This window comes from Symsagittifera roscoffensis, chromosome 4 (genome assembly GCF_963678635.1).
Source record: "Symsagittifera roscoffensis chromosome 4, txSymRosc1.1, whole genome shotgun sequence".
NCBI lineage: Eukaryota > Metazoa > Xenacoelomorpha > Acoela > Convolutidae > Symsagittifera > Symsagittifera roscoffensis.
In genome coordinates this window covers 28,998,444-29,016,520 of record NC_087065.1, presented here as the reverse complement: position 1 = coordinate 29,016,520, position 18,077 = coordinate 28,998,444, and the positions used below count along the sequence as shown (strand labels likewise).

At 36.7% G+C, this 18,077-nt stretch overlaps 3 protein-coding genes across 3 annotated transcripts in view; 1 reads left to right on the top strand and 2 right to left on the bottom strand.

Moving 5' to 3' along the window:
* The window catches only part of LOC134844671 (5'-AMP-activated protein kinase subunit gamma-1-like), a 466,367-nt gene that overhangs the window by 78,789 nt on the left and 369,501 nt on the right, over positions 1 to 18,077 (bottom strand). The window lies entirely within an intron of this gene.
* LOC134844673 (zinc finger Ran-binding domain-containing protein 2-like) overlaps positions 1 to 18,077 on the bottom strand; it is a 474,693-nt gene that overhangs the window by 253,944 nt on the left and 202,672 nt on the right. The window lies entirely within an intron of this gene.
* LOC134845323 (uncharacterized) overlaps positions 9,094 to 18,077 on the top strand; it is a 40,285-nt gene continuing 31,301 nt past the window's right edge. The window contains exons 1-3 of the mRNA XM_063862311.1: positions 9,094 to 9,887; positions 9,960 to 10,033; positions 10,104 to 10,149. Coding sequence (XP_063718381.1) covers positions 9,884 to 9,887; positions 9,960 to 10,033; positions 10,104 to 10,149 — 124 coding nt within the window. The 5' untranslated portion in view covers positions 9,094 to 9,883. The remainder of the gene's footprint in view (positions 9,888 to 9,959; positions 10,034 to 10,103; positions 10,150 to 18,077) is intronic.

Here is an 18,077-nt window from a genome sequence, read left to right as displayed (position 1 = left end):
TTTGCACCCACCGAGTACTGTGTTACCTATCTGCCTTCGGACTGCCCGAGCTAGACCTACTAAAATCCTCAGGGCAGTCACTTTTCCCAAAAACGTATTATGTTTCAATCCACACCAATGAATCACGCTCTTTTTAATTTAGACTTAGTGTCGCGAATATCCGAGTTCGGACCTGTTTTGTATTAGTCTGGTTCTTATTGAAAGGCAAGTTACAAGTGCAGTCACTGATACCTAGCCTGTGTGCTAATAACCTAATACCTCTCACTTTTTAGTCTTTCTTTCGTCTACCTAAGTCCTTAATAAAATAATACCCCTCCGGATTGGCTCAAATAGGACCCTTCCGGATTGATAGAATCTAGACCCCTCCGGAATTGGACCGCTCTGAGTCGGTTAATACAAGACCCCTCCGGATTTGGACCCCTCCGAATTAGCAACTATGACCCCTCCGGATTCGGACCCCTCCTAATTAGCAACTATAAGACCCCTCCGGATTCGGACCCCTCCTAACTTGAAAAATCTTTTACCCCTCCGGTATTGTAAAAGTGGCTTTTCGGAGATTTCCTTTTTTCAACCTATACCCCTCCGGATACGTTCTCCGATGCAATTATGCTCTTTCAATTAATTGGGAAGGGTATTTACTACCTTCCTAGACCCTTCCGGATTGAAGTTAAGCCTCTTATTTGACAATTCACGCTAACGGTGAAGGGTCTTATCTCTGGCCTAACTTCGGCTCGATTAAGCTTTTGCTGTGCCTTTAGCCCTCCCTTTTGGTCTAGAATGGCCTAAAGTTACTTTATTCAACCGCTATTACCTTTTGGTAGGGGTCTAAGGGTTTTTCAGAAAAATTTATAAAACGTGAAGGGTGTACCCCTCCGGATTTGTGTAATTTGCTAAAAACAATCTCAAAAAATTTTCTCGCTCGCTTTTTCGAGTAATTCTCTTTCCTACTAGTAAGTTCAGCTAATTGTTGATCTAATGGTATCAAGATTAACCGGATCTGTCCAGTTGTCGAAAAGTTATTAGCCAAAACGTCTTTCTTGTAAACTCAAAAAATTTCTCACTTATAGGTTCCACCTAACTTTTTCCGCAATTCTGTTCCTTTCGACCTAAAAATTATTGATCCGAGCTCAGAAGGCCTATAATTTTCTAGTTCAATGCAAAAGACCCGATCTAAAACGCTTTAGCAGAAAAAATTTGCGAAAAACTATGCTACCTGGACCCCTCCGGATTGATGAATCCACCAAATCAAACACGTTATGTTCGATTTCTCTGCAACCCGGAAGGCTTTCGGGTAGCGGGTTTTAAAACTTGTAGATTCACTAGTGGACGTTGTCCGAACAACTATTTTTACTGTTGTAACTCAAAAATTTCAAAAAATTTATATTGTTTCGTTTTCTCAAAAATCACGAAAATTCGGTTTTTGGTTCCAAAATAGTTCCAACCACTTCCGGACTAAACTTAACCGGTTCTATCTATTGAGGTAGTGCAGTTACGATGTAACACACTAACTTAGCGCTTTTTTCCGTTTGAAAAAATATCGATATCTCAAAAATCGCGACTTGTGGGGGGATCAAAATATCGCTATTTTGACCCTAAAAACCGGTCTGTTTTCGTTGTTTTTCACTGAAAAACGATATAAGACTATTAATATAGGCTATATAAATAATAATATTAGAAATACTATACCCCTCTGGGTTTCCTTAATATCCGAATTAAGGTGCTTAACTCGGATATTCGCAGTTCGGTGAAGGGTCACAACAAAGCAGCACTGTCGAGCCCCCCACAGATTATTATCTTATTTTTTGTACCAAAAGGGCTACAAAACTTGTTAACGATACCCAACAGTCGATTGTTGTCGTCGTTGAGCCTCTCCTTGTTGCTCCTTGTACTGCTTGCCGGATCGGTCTTCACCCAAGACCCTTCCGAATTGAGCGCAAATCAGCTGACCCTTCCGGATTGAGCGCAACTTATCATTAACGTGCTTAAATGCTCAAATAACCCTACAGTACAAGCCTCACAAACGGGCTACAAAACTGATCGTAACGATCCTGACTGATATAAATGCCTGTAACAATAATATATCTATCAACAACAAACGGGGGGGTTAGATCACATCTTGTCTGGGGGGATGATTTCTACTGATTTTTTTAAACTTTTTTACTGTTTTTTGTTTTTTCGGTTATTTTTTATGTTTTTTGTTTTTCTTGGGTAATATACTACTTTTTGTTTGGTTTTACTTATATCTTTAAGTGTTTTTGGTCACAAACCACTCAGGGGATGAGGGGTTCGCGATTCCCCCCACCCTTCCTGGTTCGTGAATTTTCGGTCTTAACTAGGTTAAAAAACTATTCACGGTAATCCGGAAGGCTTCTGCGTTCCGAACTACCCTTCCGCCCCGGCGGTTTAGGCCTATTAAGGGCGTTAATGTGAGCATCCGCTCGGCGCGGAGTGCTCGTTAACGGTTCTGCCGGTCATGATGTTAAAAAGGAATAACACCCAGGAGCGCCATAAAAACATGTATGTAACATTCGCCCGGAAGATACATATCGACGGATAACAAAACTAAGTCTTAAGACGACTGGCTAACGTCTAAACAGAGCTTTGCATGCTTTTCACCGTCTCTACCAAGCCAGTACTTTTCGGTGGTCTTTCTAACATCGGGTCGACAAAAACGTTACTGTTCTCCGGCTTCGACCAGAACGCTCAAATTAACTTAATTACATGCAAATAGTGAGCTCATGGCTGGGTCTCAGTATCCCCAGACCACGAGGTCACTCCTAAAAACAGGGCTACTATTTATTATATTACTATTGTTTTTGTTCAGTAGATAAAAATCATCATCTCCATCGAAGATGGATCAACCCTTTCCCCCAACTCCTAGCACCTCATCCTTGTCAAAACTAATCCAAATATCAGTTAAATTCAAGTCAGGACATGACAGGATGCTAAAAGTTCATATAACAAGCTAAAAGTTTCAGTCCCGAAACCCTTCCGGATTTGTGAATCCACTGAATCAAGCTCCTTAAGTTCGATTTCACGATAACTCTGAAGGCTTGTTTTCACCCTTCACCGTTGCTCGCAACGGCCTTGCAACTATTGTAGCAGCACAATAGTTGCAACTCGGAACGTTCTCTGTAATTCGTTGTCGTTTTCCTTAATTTCGATTTTTGTTCTGTTCGCAATCACAGATAAAGTTGTTCTGTTTTTCTTAGTTCTTTTTGCTAAAATGGCCGTTTCTGACGTTTCTCAGAAATGTTACGTCATCACTTCGAAAATTTAAAATTTTAAAATACGGGAATATCCTGACCTTCACCGTTCTGCTAATCATCCGAATAACGTCGTTAATCCTTCAAAATCATTAACTCGGAAGGTTCACTGCTAAAATTTCGAAGTCTGCAGAGATTGCATTTTGTCAATTCTGGTCGAATGTCACAACAGCTCATGCTTGTGGTCTGTTTGCGTCCACTTCTTTTCGGTTGCTCCAAAAAAAAACAAGAACGACGTTAAAAAATGAGCCATTTTGTAACATTCTACATTGTAGACGATCTCATTTATTGTGTCCGACAGACTTTCCGCCAAGGGGAGACGCGAGTCTTTTGGTACTCTCTTCAGTACTCGGACATTTGAGATGGCTGTATTAACTCAATTGTCTTATTAGTATTGTCGACAAAACGTTTTGATATGAAATCAACAGTCGTTAAATCTAGTTTGTTCGCAAAATCCGGTTTTTCTCAAATTTTTAGACAGGGCTTTGCTAGAAAGAGATAGTTGGTAGTTCTGGGCTGCCGGCTTTGCTCTGATTTCAAATTGATGCGAAACGAAAAACTACCTTTTTAATTATTAATTGGTAATGAACAAAGCATGAATTATGTTATTATTCACTCTTGCAAGTGGATTGCACTCGGTACTAGATTTTTTTCCCGTGAACTCTATTGGATCCGGTGCGCGAGTGTTCCTGTTTTTTCTTCATTTGTATCCCCATCCCTATTTATTGAATTGTTTTTAGCAACGTGGATCTCTCAATAGCGCTGGCGTAACAAACGCGTGATAAAAAATGAATTGCTAGATTTTTTGAACTATTCAATTTTGGTTCAATTTTTTTTCGGCTTATTGTTTAAGGTTTGTTCAAAAACCAATTAAATTGCTTCTTCAAATAACGTTTCACTAGCGGAGAAACATAACTTTTTATAATTAGCATGACTGTGGAGAGAAGGTTTGCAAAAATGCAATTTTCAAAACAAATTATTACTTATATCATTTTGCAATCAAAAATTACCAGAGGCGGATGTAGGGGGGACGCCCCCGCCCTAAGGGATTCGACCCCTTACCGACCCAAAGGGTCCCCCTTTGAACTATTTTCAATATGCAATTTTGGCTGACGCACCCTTAAATTTTTCTAAAGGCGCCTTTGGCGCCAATCTATCTATCTATTATATATTTAAATGCGGGCTTCACTATCTCGCCATGCTTAAGCTTTTCAACGTATAGTGCTGATTTAAGTTAACCGGACAAAACGCGTTAAACTTGAAATTTAAAACGCGTTTTTCTCCAATCTATTATATATTTAAATGCGGGCTTCACTATCTCGCCATGCTTAAGCTTTTCAACGTACAGTGCTGATTTAAATTAACCGGACAAAACGCGTTAAACTTGAAATTTAAAACGCATTGTTCTCCAATTGGGTTGAGTTTAGGTGAAAACTTATGAAAACAAAACTTGCTTAAAATTTTATCAGAATCAATATGGTTAAATTTGTTTTGCAAAATTCGGTCCCAAAATTTTACCCCAAAAATCGGTCATTTTGCCTTTTCTTAGTTAATCAAAAATCACGCCAAAAATACCCAGTCGATCACAGACATAGTTATATCAAAGTGAGCCCCTTACGTAGCCCAACAAACTTTAAGAAGGGTATTTTCTCCAAAACATCGTATAAATTAATTTATTTTTGTTTGATAGAATTTTTTTTGGAGAATATACCCTTCTTAAAGTTTGTTGGGCTACGTAAGGGACTCACTTTGATATAATTATGTCTGTGATCGACTGGGTGTTTTTGGCGTAGTTTTTGATAAACTAAAAAAAGCCAAAATGACCCATTTTTGGGGTAAAATTTTGGGCCCGAATTTTGCAAAACAAATTTAACCATATTGATTCTGCTAAAATTTTAAGCAAGTTTTGTCTTCATAAGTTTTCACCTAAACTCAACCCAATTTGAGAAAAACGCGTTTTAAATTTCATGTTTAACGCGTTTTGTCCGGTTAATTTAAATCAGCACTGTAGTAAGACGTGTTTAAAATTTCAATTTCTTGCATACAGAGTACAGGCAGTTTTGCGTGTAAAGGCAACGGTGCGACCTCTAGTCCAGGTGCGAAAGAAAAATCACAAAAAACGTCATATCTCGAAAACTACAAGGATTTGAGCAGTCATATTTAGAGGCAAGAGTCGAAATCCTTGATAGTACTCTGACAATACCCAACTACAGGGTTGGGAATTTCAGGTTTTTAGAAAATAATATTAATTTAGGTTTTCTGAAAATTTTTGGAAAAATCTCAAAATTCGTCTTATCTCAACTAAAATGATTCGGGCATTCAAAATTGGAGGCCAAATTCGCAACCACAAGTTCGATATTTGGCTGCTTAATTTAAACTCGGTAAAATAACCACTAAAATCAAATTGCAAAATCGAAAAAAAATTCTTAACCATTGCAATATACGATAAAGCTTAAACATGCAAAAATAATACGTTGAAAAAGCTTAAGCATGACGAGATAGTGAAGCCCGCATTTAAATATATAATTGAGGCAAGAGTCGAAATCCTTGATAGTACTCTGACAATACCCAACTACAGGGTTGGAATTTCAGATTTTTAAAAAATAATATTAATTTAAGTTATCTGAAAATTTATGGAAAAATCTCAAAAATCGTCTTATCTCAACTAAAAGGATTCGGGCATTCAAAATTGGAGGCCATATTTGCAACCACTAGTTCGATATTTGGCTGCTTAATTTAAACTCGGTAAAATAACCACTAAAATCAAATTGCAAAATCGAAAAAAAATTCTTAACCATTGCAATATACGATAAAGCTTAAACATGCAAAAATAATACGTTGAAAAAGCTTAAGCATGGCAAGATAGTGAAGCCCGCATTTGAATATATAATAGATTAATTTAAGTTATCTGAAAATTTTTGGAAAAATCTCAAAAATCGTCTTATCTCAACTAAAATGATTCGGGCATTCAAAATTGGAGGCCAAATTCGCAACCACTAGTTCGATATTTGGCTGCTTAATTTAAACTCGGTAAAATAACCACTAAAATTAAATTGCAAAATCGAAAAAAAAATTCTTAACCATTGCAATATACGATAAAGCTTAAACATGCAAAAATAATACGTTGAAAAAGCTTAAGCATGGCGAGATAGTGAAGCCCGCATTTAAATATATAATAGATTATTTTCTAAAAATCTGAAAATCCCAACCCTGTAGTTGGGTACTGTCAGAGTACTATCAAGGATTTTGACTCTTGCCTCCAAATATGACTGCTCACATCCTTGTAGTTTTCGAGATATGACGTTTTTTGTGAATTAAAAAAAAAAATTTCAGAAAACTTATATTAATTTGTTTTGCAAAATCTGAAGTTCCCAACTTTGTACTTGGGTCCTGTCAGAGTATTCTCGAAGATTGCGAATCTTGCCTCCAAATATGACTGCTCAACTCTTTGTAGTTTTTGAGATGACGTTTTTTGTGATTTTTTCAAAGTTTAAATTAATTATTTTTCGAAATTTGAAATTCCCATTGCTATTAACAACGATTGATAAAACGATGGCTGTTAAATACTGAATTGACTGTATTCTAGTTCGCATAAATATGAGAGTGAACTAGAGGTCAACACATAACAGCTAGACAGTTTTAGGTTGATTGACAGCCAGGTACCAAACACACACTTAATTATAGTATGAGAAATCTCAGAGATAAGTAAAAAAAGAATAGCAACTAAGATGATTGACAACTGAACATATTGTAGCCCCTGACGTTTCCGTATGGATGTAAAATTTAAATACATAGTAATTTAAATTTAATATAATTATTTAAACCTTCAACCTGCCGCCTCAACTAACATGATACAACAAACTTGAGTTTTAGGCTTATGGTCATCCCTCTCCCTGGGTAACGAGTTTTTGAATGAGTTTAAATAAGGTTCACTTTCCTTCTCCCCCTGGATGTTTTCCTTTTTGTTCCGCCCCCCTGGATATTTTCAATCATGACTCCTCCCATTTTATCTACTGGCTTTCTTCTTCTAGTACTCCATCTGGTTCCCGAGCTTTCACTTTGACTGCCAGATTCGATGTCTTCTTCTTGGCTACTATTCACAAGGCACTCTCTCGCAACTAACGCCGGTCGTTCCTGGCTCCCCTTTCCTTGTTTCTCTTGACCCCTTTTCCTCGCTTCGCTCTCGCCACTCTTGATTTTGCTTTTGCTCCCGTTCCACGTTCTGCTACTGCCGTACTGCCGCTTGGGCCTTGTCCCGCCGCAATCGCTTCGTGTCTCGCTAACACTTCTATCGGTAATCTTGCAGGGATGATGTTTAATGGCTGGTAATCTTCACTATCCGAACTGTCAGACTGGAAGGTGGCTACTGATACGTTTTGCATAGCCTTTGGTCTCTTTGATTTCGGGCTCTCGATTGCCCCTTTCTTTGCGCTCGATAACATCTCCTTGAGCGTAGCCGGCTTCCGTTTCTTGGGAAGGGTGGGTTTTCGTTTTCCTGCAACTGCACTTTTCCTAAGAACAGATCCGTTTTTTAGCTTGATAGTATGTTCGGATTCAGAGATTACATCAGATTTTAATAATTTATACCGATTTAGGGTCTTGCTGGTGGTACGCTGATACAGGTCGCGTGCGCCTCCACTCCCTTGGATTAGGCCCAGTGTCTCCACTCCCTTGGATTTTCGGGGCAACTCCCGATACCTCCCCTGGACACGTGTCCATTTGCTGGTCGCTATCAAGCATGATAGTGGCCCTTCTTAAAGCTGGAGCGTATGTCAAATCGGACCTTTGTTCGATGTTGTCGATGTACTCTAAAGAGTTTCAAATCTTGCCACATGCGACTGCGAAAATGCTTTGAGTTTCCGAGATGAGACGTTTTTTTTTTTTTTTTTTTTCAAAATTTCTCCAAAAAACTTATCTCCAAAAGAAATTCAAAAAATTTGAAATTACTAAGTTGATGAAGATACAACATTATTGTCAGCGTAAATCCAGGCGCCTCAAATCTTGCCTCCTAATATGAATGCTCAAATCTTTTTAGTTTCCGAAATAAGACGTTTTTTCTTTTTTTTTTCGGGAAACTTAAATCTCAGGGACTCTCAGTGGTTGCAAATCTGGCCTCCAAATTTCTCTAGAGGCCCATTAAGTTTACGAGATGACGCTTTTAAAATGGGAATTAAAAAAATTTTTAAAAAAAGTTCCAAATTACCAACCCTGTAATTGGGTGCAGTCAGAGTACACTAAAAGTTTGCAGATGTTGCTTCCAATATATGCGGTTTTTCGTGCGTTGTCGAAAAATTTCGAAGCACCGGAGGTGCGTCAAACGCTAGTATATACTTAATTTAAGGGGGAGCGAGAGTCAAAAAACGCTTTTTCAAAAAGTGCCTAAAATGCCTTTTTGGTCTGTTTTTTTTTTCAAAATTTTGCCTGCAGCGAAGAAATTCTGGCAAAACAGGGACCTTTTAGTGCTCTGGGAGAACTCGGAAAACTAATTTGGTCGACTTAAAAAATCCTAGATCCGCCCCTGATAACTACATCAGATACCTTACAGGGCAGTCGAAACATTCAGGGTTTCTCTATGATACCAGAATTCTTGTTTCGGTTTAATGTATACAGCATTTGAATGATGTTGTTACGCCGCTCTTTGAAATTATATGATAATACTGTTTATTTAACTTGCATTTTTGCCAGACGATCTTGGCCCAACTTTCCAGGGACTATTATGAATTTGATTGGATTTAAATTAGTTTAACCATGAGTTCTAATTTGGACATTTTTACCTTTTAATACGTATCAATATATTACAAGTAATTTTCCTTCTGGAATTACTATTATGTCTGATGTATACCTTACTGTTTGGATGCTGTTTGTACGAAAATGGTGGCATTGAGCGCCTTCTCTCAGACGGATTTGCCTAAGCGTCGAAAAAGATTTCTGCTTTGAGGAATTAGTTTTCTTCTGTCGTTTCCTTTTTTTATTATACCGAGCCACCTAGCTGTCTACTACACACCGAAGGGAAGGAATAACTGAATTTATTCTGCTGATATTGTAATGGCAATGATTATTGTGGCGGTGAAATAACTAACTACGTAGCGCACAATACCCGCCACCACCACAAACTATTTTCCTACGCATTCCACTTCATCCGCCCGGTCAACTGCATTTTTGGTGTCATTTATGTGTTTGCCTTGTAGTATTCTTTCTCTTTCCAATGTACATAACTAAAAAGTCCACGGAAATTCTTTTCAATCCAAATTTTATCCAGAGACTTATCCAGAAATAGCAAATATACTTTCATATTCTCTCATTCAAATGGAGCGGAAAATTTGAATACTGGCATTGCAATTGGCCAGTCTTTCAATTAAATTTTGTTTGGAGTATGCATCTAAGTTTGGATAAAAGTTAATAATATTCCATGGCTAGAAACACGTGCTACTAATTGAATGCGATTATCTGTGCGGTTTTAAGAGAAGTGCGTTATGTCAACTTGGAAAAAGCGACGAGTCCCTCCTTGCTGCAGTTGTTTGGCTATGACGGAACGAATCTGAAGCATCGAACCAAATGGACTGGACTGACATCCTGAGATATGCATAGAGCAGAAAAAACAACGGTCTCACTATCTAATGGGTATGTGATTCTTAAACCAGAAGGGTTATTTTCATTGCTAGAAATCTGGCTTAAAAATCTGTTGCTCCTTAGCTGAAACAAGCGAAAACAAAAATCTGGGAATTATTCTACATGAAGGTCCTCTGCGGGTTCGACAGGGAAATAAGGTAAGGACTTCTTGAGTATTTTAAAGCTTGAAGAAATTTTAAGCATTTTTGAATTTCTTCTTTATTTTAGTGGAAAAGCCGCTGGTGTGTGTTATCGCTTAGTTCGCCAGTGTCTGGTGAGTTGTTGAGGTATCTGTGAAATGATAACTCGTGAAATATGCAAGTGTCCCACAATCAGAAACTAGACTTTTTCTGTAATCATTTCCTACTTTAATGAACGGACTTTTCTCTATTTACAACCTATTTATATAACAAATAAGTAGTTTTAACTAGTTTGTACTTTATTTATAAGTCGCGCCTAGATACACATGAGAGCTTCTGAGCAGTTTTGTTATTTCATGAGTTAAATTTTTTTCCAATCGAACTATTACAAATTGTGCTCATTTTGGCAGAAACTTTTGCTGCGTAATGATGAAATAATATGTTGTCCGGTTTATACCTGGCTAATGTTTCGGTTCTGGGCTCATTTCCACTTCCCCCACATTGAAATTTAATTTTGAAAAGCTATTTAAACATTGTAATTTTGCGATAAAACTTGGCATGGCGAACAAACTAACATTGTGAACAAACTTGTTCTTCATACTTTGCATTGCAACGAATGCAAGTTTATTCCTGGGGGGGGGGGGTGGAAGGGAGCCTGGTTCTGTGGCACGTTTATGTAGGGCAGTTATGAAATCTAAAAAAATAGCCGTTTAACAATCACTTTGTAGTTGTTAGAACATAGTTGAAAAATGCCCGAGGGAAGAAGAGCCCGGCCTGAGGGTATGAAGTGCTCGATGGCGACTCTTTTGCCCGAGGCCATCTTCAACTATGTTCTAACTGTTGAAGAGTATGTTTTTGCTCTTTCTGGGGGAAAGATGCCGGAAAATTGTGAAAGAGCCCGGAAAATTGTGAAAAAGCCCGGAAAAGTGCGCGAAACTATTCAAATGATTTCTTTAGTCATTCATGCGTTCTAATATTTTGTTTTTCATTCATGCCGTTGAAGAACATGTGTGAAAGAGCAAAATCATACTCTTTATCTTCGGTTCTCTTGAACTCAGAAGTCAAATGTTAATTCGCGCATGTGGCGAAGAGGTAACACACCTGCCTACAAAGACAAAGGTCATTGTTTTGAATCAAGTACCTGTTTTTTTTTCAAGCACTGGCCTTGAATTTTTTCAACTCGGGAGTTTTAGGGAAACTCAGAAGCTCAAATAGCGTTGAGAAAGCTCAGATAGCGACGATAAAACTGACATTTTTGTTTTACCTATTAAAAAATGAGCTCAAATTGATTTAGCATATATTTTTAACATCTTACTTTGGGTAATTTACAGGTTAAAATGTTCAAACTTGACTGTTACCAATTGGACGCTCCTTGTCCTAAATAATAGCGTTGTCCCGCAGAAACGATTCGCTCAACGAAACTAAATGGTTTGAAAAAGAATTTTACAGCGGATTGTTTTTAACAGCTCTGAATCAGTGACGTGCGAGTTTTTTGAGGTGTGAGGTGGGTCAACTCAATTTTCTAAGCTGTCTCAGAGCCTTAAAAAGACCAGATTTTCTTTTACTTGGCAGGAAAAATGTTTGAGAAAAAGCGCTAAAAGATGCCCTTAGTTAAAAAAGCGCTAGTTTAAATAATGAAATAAATGGGCATTTCAGAATCATATACTGTGTTTTTCTAACTTTCTAAGTATTTTATTTTCCAAATCTTTCCGAAGGGGTAGCTTAAAAATTTAGGCCAGAAATTTCAAAACTATACATGTTTACGCTTGCGATTAGCAAGCGTTATCAAACCGAAACATAGACTTTTTCGGGTTAACAAGTTGCTTAACAGAATCACTTGGTACCTTGGTGCGTAATGAATTCAAATTTGTAAGCGTCTCCGGCACACTTAATCTGGATGCAACTAATACGCCTGGGACAGCAAATGATCTGGGTTCAAATCTGAGCAGGGCCTGTTTTTTTTTCAAACGGGAAATATTCTGTTAAAAAATGTCGGCTTATTATTTATCTGCTAATGTTTTCTCGGCTTAGTTGCCACATATTAAATTTTTTTTCTGAATGCAGTTTCATTTTAGTTGCTTTTTATGTTTTCATTTACCGCAGGATTTTGTAATTCTACTATCCTTGACTTCGAATGTTTTTTTTCGCTTAAAGAAAAATTTCGGCCAATTGTTTGTCTGCTTATCTGTTGTCTGCTTAGTTGTCACATCTTGGAATCGTTTTTTTTTCTTTGGGCGCATTTTTCTGTAATGTCATTTTTACTGTTCGTCGTGCTCTTACAATTTGAAATTTTATTTTTTTTGACTTCGTATTCCCTGCTTTGTTTTTTTGTTTCGCTAAAAAAATTTCGTCGCCCAAATTATTTCGGCCTAATTTTTATCGACTTAATGATCTAATTTTGGTCGTTTTAAGGGAAACAATTTAAGAACTCCCCTCCACACTTGTCAGGTTGGGATTTTGTTTATAGGTTGGTTTGTTGAAGTTACTTTTTTTTCGTTATGGAAAATTATTTAGCCCTTCTATCTACAGCCTTCGAAAAAATCTGTGGACAAATATTTCACCCATGTTTTTGATTTTTTTCGTTTTCTTGAAAACTACTTGTCCCAAATCTGAGTTTTTGGTTAAATTTAAAAAAGGGTTTCCAAAAAATCCCTGCATTAACGGCGACATCCAATTTTCTTTCACATAAGTTTATGGCCCTCGGAATAGTCGAACTTTTGATTATTCAATGAACGGGTTGTAGGGAAGCTCATTTAATTGTGCGATTTCGCCCGAATTTTTCTGACACCGCAAATTATGGCCCTCGGACAAGTCAAAGATTTTTTGACAGTTTTTGCACTTTTTTTTTCTGTATAAATTGCCTCACCCTTTTTTCACACAAAAAGCAAAATTTTTGATTTGTTGACGTTTTTTGCATTTTCTCGCTTACTATCCTGCCAAATCGGATATGGTAGGTTTAATCGGAATAACTGGTTTTTGAAAGCCTATCTTCATAATTGGCTATGCCCAGTTTAATTTAAAAAGTTATGGCCTTTAAAGAAGTCAATTTTTTGAAACTTACAGTTTTTGAAACTTCTTCGCTTTACGCCAAAACTACCGTGCCAATTCTCAGGTTGTGATCAATCGAGAAAGTCGGTTTTTGGAATCTTCTCCGCTTAAGCGACCTTAACCTGCTTTTTGCTGAAAAAAATGAAGTTTGGAAAGTCTTTCAACCGTTTATTAGAACATTATTAGAACATTTTTTGAACTTTCTTTACGCAAGCATAGCTTGTGTTATAGTATGAACTTTCTTTTTTCCAACCTAAGTCGCAAATATTGTTGTGACAAATTGTGTTCATTTTGATCCAGCTATTAAGTACAGCCAATGCTAAGGAAAGGATATTAACACAGACTCACAAAAAAGTTTTATCAACACAAAGATTACTAACACAGATACTAACAAAGTTTTACTCATTCAGTTTTTCCCAGTAGCGGTGTCGGTCATATTTTTGCTTGTGTATGCGAAGTGAAACTTCGCCTCTGTGTAAATTTTACACATTCAAATCTGAGCTGGTTATCTCAACTTTTTATTTTCGAAGGGAATTAAATAAGGTTTTGAGCAAAGTCCAACATTTGAAATAACATTTTTGGTGGCGCATCAGTAAAGCAAAATCATTTTATATCATACACGTATCTCCAGCTTGTTTTTATCGAGACATACGAAAGTTTTGGGTCACCTAGTTTTTATCAACATTTAAATTTGTTTTTTCGACTTTTTTTTTTCGTGTATGAGTTGTATCGCAAGTGGTGCGAAGCTCCGCTTCACCCCTGTGTAAGTTCGGATCAGCGGAGGTTTACCATAGTTTTTTTTGCTTTGTTGCTGCCCGATAAATAAATTGAATATTTGTTTAAATCCGGCTATTTAGTGTTTCTGGGCGTGTTTTCTTTAATTGGAATATCATGCCATAGAAAATTTTCAAATTTTTGTAATTACGATGTTCCTAATTTTTTCTAATTGTGGTTTTTTGAAGTTTTGCTTTTAGCAAGCGTTATCTAATCGGAATATAGTTTTTTTTCAGTATAATTTGCTGAACAAAATCATTTAATCACTAGCTAGCTTACTGTATTAGTATATCAAGTTCGTGGTATCTGTTTGGCTCGCATAGCGAGAATATAACGTTGTTGCTTGATACGACAAAGGTTATAGGTTCGAATCCAATCCGGTCTGGACTTTTTTCCGTGTGACAAGAAATGTATTTCTCACTTTTGCTTGTCTGCTTATTTTTTGTCGGCTTAGTTGCTTTAGCGGGAAATATGTTTATGATGTATCACAATTTTTTTCAATCTGTTCCGGTTAACTGCGATACAAGAAGCTCCGCATATTTTTGATGTTTGATATTTCTATGTTTTTTTATTAAAACGATAATAGCAACTTGTTCTCCTACCTAAGTCGCAAAAATAAAAGTGTTACTAGGTTAAAAGGGTTATAAAATAATAGGTTAGTAATAAGTTAACTCAATTGATGCTTCGTTAATTCATCAAATGAACCGAAAAAAGCTTATTGTTTCATACTACAGTAAAATAATTTAAATCCCATTTCAGAAAATTTTTCATTCAATTTACTTGCGAGATTTTAGAAAACCATAATTTATACGCAATTTGATTTTATACGTATTCATTCATTACATGCGTTCTGAATTTGGTGTGGCTGCCTTCAGTTTATTACATTCCATTTCATTACATGCAAAGTTTGACTTTTCGTATATTTAAAGCTTCCGTATCTTTGCAGCTTTCTCGCCCGTGTTTGCGAAGCTGCAGCTTCGCTTCTCTATACAATTTAAGGAAATATATGAAGTGAAATGTTTTATTTTGTCCGCGCATTTTTTTTTCGAAGAAAATTGTTGTCTAAAATTGTTTCAAATTGTGAGTTCTCTGATTACAATGATTTAAAAATGTGAATGCCAGTATTATGGCGTAAAAAATCCGATCATACTGTTTTTCCGCTTGTTTCATCAACTATGTTTTGTCAAGTAGGCTTTAATGAATAATAAGCGTTGAGAATTGCTAGATCGTACTTTCGCTTTTTTTTCGACATGTTTTGGTATATATGTAAAATCCCGCTGAGTTAGACGCTCTAATGCTGGTATATTTTTCTATATCCTAAGTGGCACGAAGCTTGGCCTCTGTATTTCAAATTTTTGTTCTTTCATTTTCTGAAGGCTAGCCTGTAATGCTATTTTTGTGTTAGTTTGCAAGTGCCTTAAGGCTGCGCTTCGCCTCAGCATGGTTTTGATTTTTCGTCCGTTTCTACAGATAAATAAATGTCTACAGAAAAATGATTATTTTTCGGTTAAAAAGAAATTGTTGGGAAGAGTTATTGCGAAATTCGACAACTCGCAACAAAAGACAACTCGCAACTACAGACAACTTGCATTAAAAACAACCGGCAAAATACTCACCGCAGCAGTCGCGCTAATGTTTTGCGAGCTTGCCAACAGAGGGAAAGACTTTATACGAACTTAGAGCCAGTTATTGTCACAAAGCGCCTCGCTGCGAAACGAGGCGCGAACGACCAAAATTATTAAGTTTCCAATTATTTTTAAAAACAATTCTTATAAATCAGTTGTCGCTTTTCTTAAATTTTGCAAGTTCTTCTGTTTCAAGTTGTCGCGGTACCGAGTAATTGATCCTTTGTTCCAGGCAATCAATTTCAACTTTTAAACTGCCCGGGGATGAAATATTTAAAGCAGACAACTGTATTCACTTGGCTTCTAAATGTCACATGTTTGCTATGCCTTTTAACCCGAACTAGCACTCCTGTGAACTTTCTTTATTGCTACATGTACTTCTGAAACCGTTAGTTTGACGTCATGGTTACATTCAGAGCTAAAGCTAGTTAAGCAACCAACTGGCGAAAAACTAAAGCCGTTTATATGATGGAAATAAAATGTCTGCCGTTTTATTTGAGGAAACAAAAATATTTAATGCGCTCAACGCTGTTTGATTTTTTCACTTCGAAAATTAGTTGATGTAGTTTTTAATAATGTCTGAATGTTATTAGTGGACGTTCAGTTTGGTAGGCATTCTTTCCTTTTTCCAGGTATGCGTTGTTGTTGGAGTGAAATAATTATTTTACGCTAATATTGGGCTGTCAATTAGTTTTCTGTTTTTTTTTTCTAAATGTCTGAACCTCTTATGAACATATTGGAATAAAGGAAGTCTTAATAACGCAAGATTCGAGCAAGATTTCAACACAACCTGTTCTGTTTGATTTTCTGGTGAAAGTAAGAAAGAAAACGGTTCTAATTGGTGGGCGTTGCCGTGTTACATCGCTTGGCTTTTGTTTTTTCACCTACATGTATTGGTTGTTTTGGGGTGTACTAGAATGCAGACAATCCTCATTTGTTCTCTGCTGTTGATTTCATCTCTCTTTCTCTTTCTCTCAGAGACAGTGTGGCTGAACTTCTGTTGCCGCAGCAGCACAGCATACCACCACTCTCCTCCTCCCTTCCCCTCCTCTTAATCTTTTCACGCACTCTGCTGGAAATTTGTGCTCCTCCTGTTGCACGTCTGAGTTGAGAATAAATCGTTGTAGAAACATCAAATTATTAGAAGCAAAAATTAGGTTAAAGTAGTAACAAATTCAAGCCCTATAACTTTGCAAAAGAGGACCAAAAGTGAATTATCTTTTAATTTTATTTTGAGCCCCGGGTACCAATATCTTTGAGCCATGGGTATCGATATTATTTTTTAAAATTTCTTCAAAATTTGCTATTTAAATAGTGGACATTTGATTTGAAAAAAAGCAGCGCGAACACAAATATTTAGCCTTTTTTTTTCGAAAAGCTACTCGTAAAAAGTACTAATGAGCGAAGTAATTTTTCCTTCGTCTAAGCTTATGGTTTTGTTTTTAGGACAGGAATTTTAGACGCGCAGTTTGCAATTTAAGCCGTTCGAGTTTTGGTTTCCATAAGAGTTTGATTATTACAGAAGCAAGTGTATTGATATACCACGAATCCACTTTTTCAAAACCAAGTCGGAAACAAAATTGTTGTTTACAGGTGCGCTTTTACTCTATAGCATGTGTTTAGTAGCATGTGGTCGATATACGCTTTGTTAGTTGTCAGTGTCGGTCATCTACAAGAGCACATGGCACAGGTGGGAGGACATGAAAATCTAATCTTAATGATTAGATCACTGATTTGATTCCGCCTCATAGAAAAAATTTGTAGCTATAATTTTGCTTCTTTCTTTTGCCAATTTAGATAGTTTTTTGCACTTATCTCGCTCGTGTATCCAAAGTTCTTCGCCTCTGTGTCAAACATGTTAATCAAGTGGTGCTTAACTTAACTTGCGCTCTATGAGAACTGATTTGATGAAGTGAAGTGGTTGAAAAATTGGCGTTCGACTTCAGCTTCCAAATTAGGAAAAATTTTAAGAATTTCCGGAGAAATAAGCAAATGATTCAATTCGGGCATCTTAATTTAATTAATTCGATGTTTTATCGAATATAAAATTTTCTCAAAAGTTGAAGGTGTCTACTTTGATTTAAATCGGTATACTCGTCATTTAAAAACTAAATTGTCAAAAAATTGTCAATTTTTTGTTTTCTCTATCACTTGCGCCAGCAAGTGAAGTGTAATCTGTAACTAGACTTGTTTCCCTTAAGCAATTCCGCTTTTTGTGCTTTCGAACCCGTACTTTGTCCAATGCACTTGCACTGTATCGCAAGAGATGCTAAGCTCCGTGTCGCCTATGTAAAGTTTTTACCTATTGATCCAGTTTTCTCAAATTGAGTTTGTTTATCAAACAAATGTCAACTATCAATTATTCTCGAAATTCAAAGAGCTTTAAGGCCTTGTATTGTTAACTACTAAATTCGAAAGTTTTTTTAAAAAGGAGGCAGTTTTTTTTGTTTCCTTGCGTTGTTTGTGTTTCTCGACATATTTTTTTCCAAAATCAAGATAATGTGGGACAAACTTGTGGAATGTTTCTAGTATTTTCGAGTTTAACAAGTTTCTTTCGACTTAGTTGCTTTCGTCTCAGTTTTTTTTGTTTAATTAACAATGCTATCTTTGCGTTG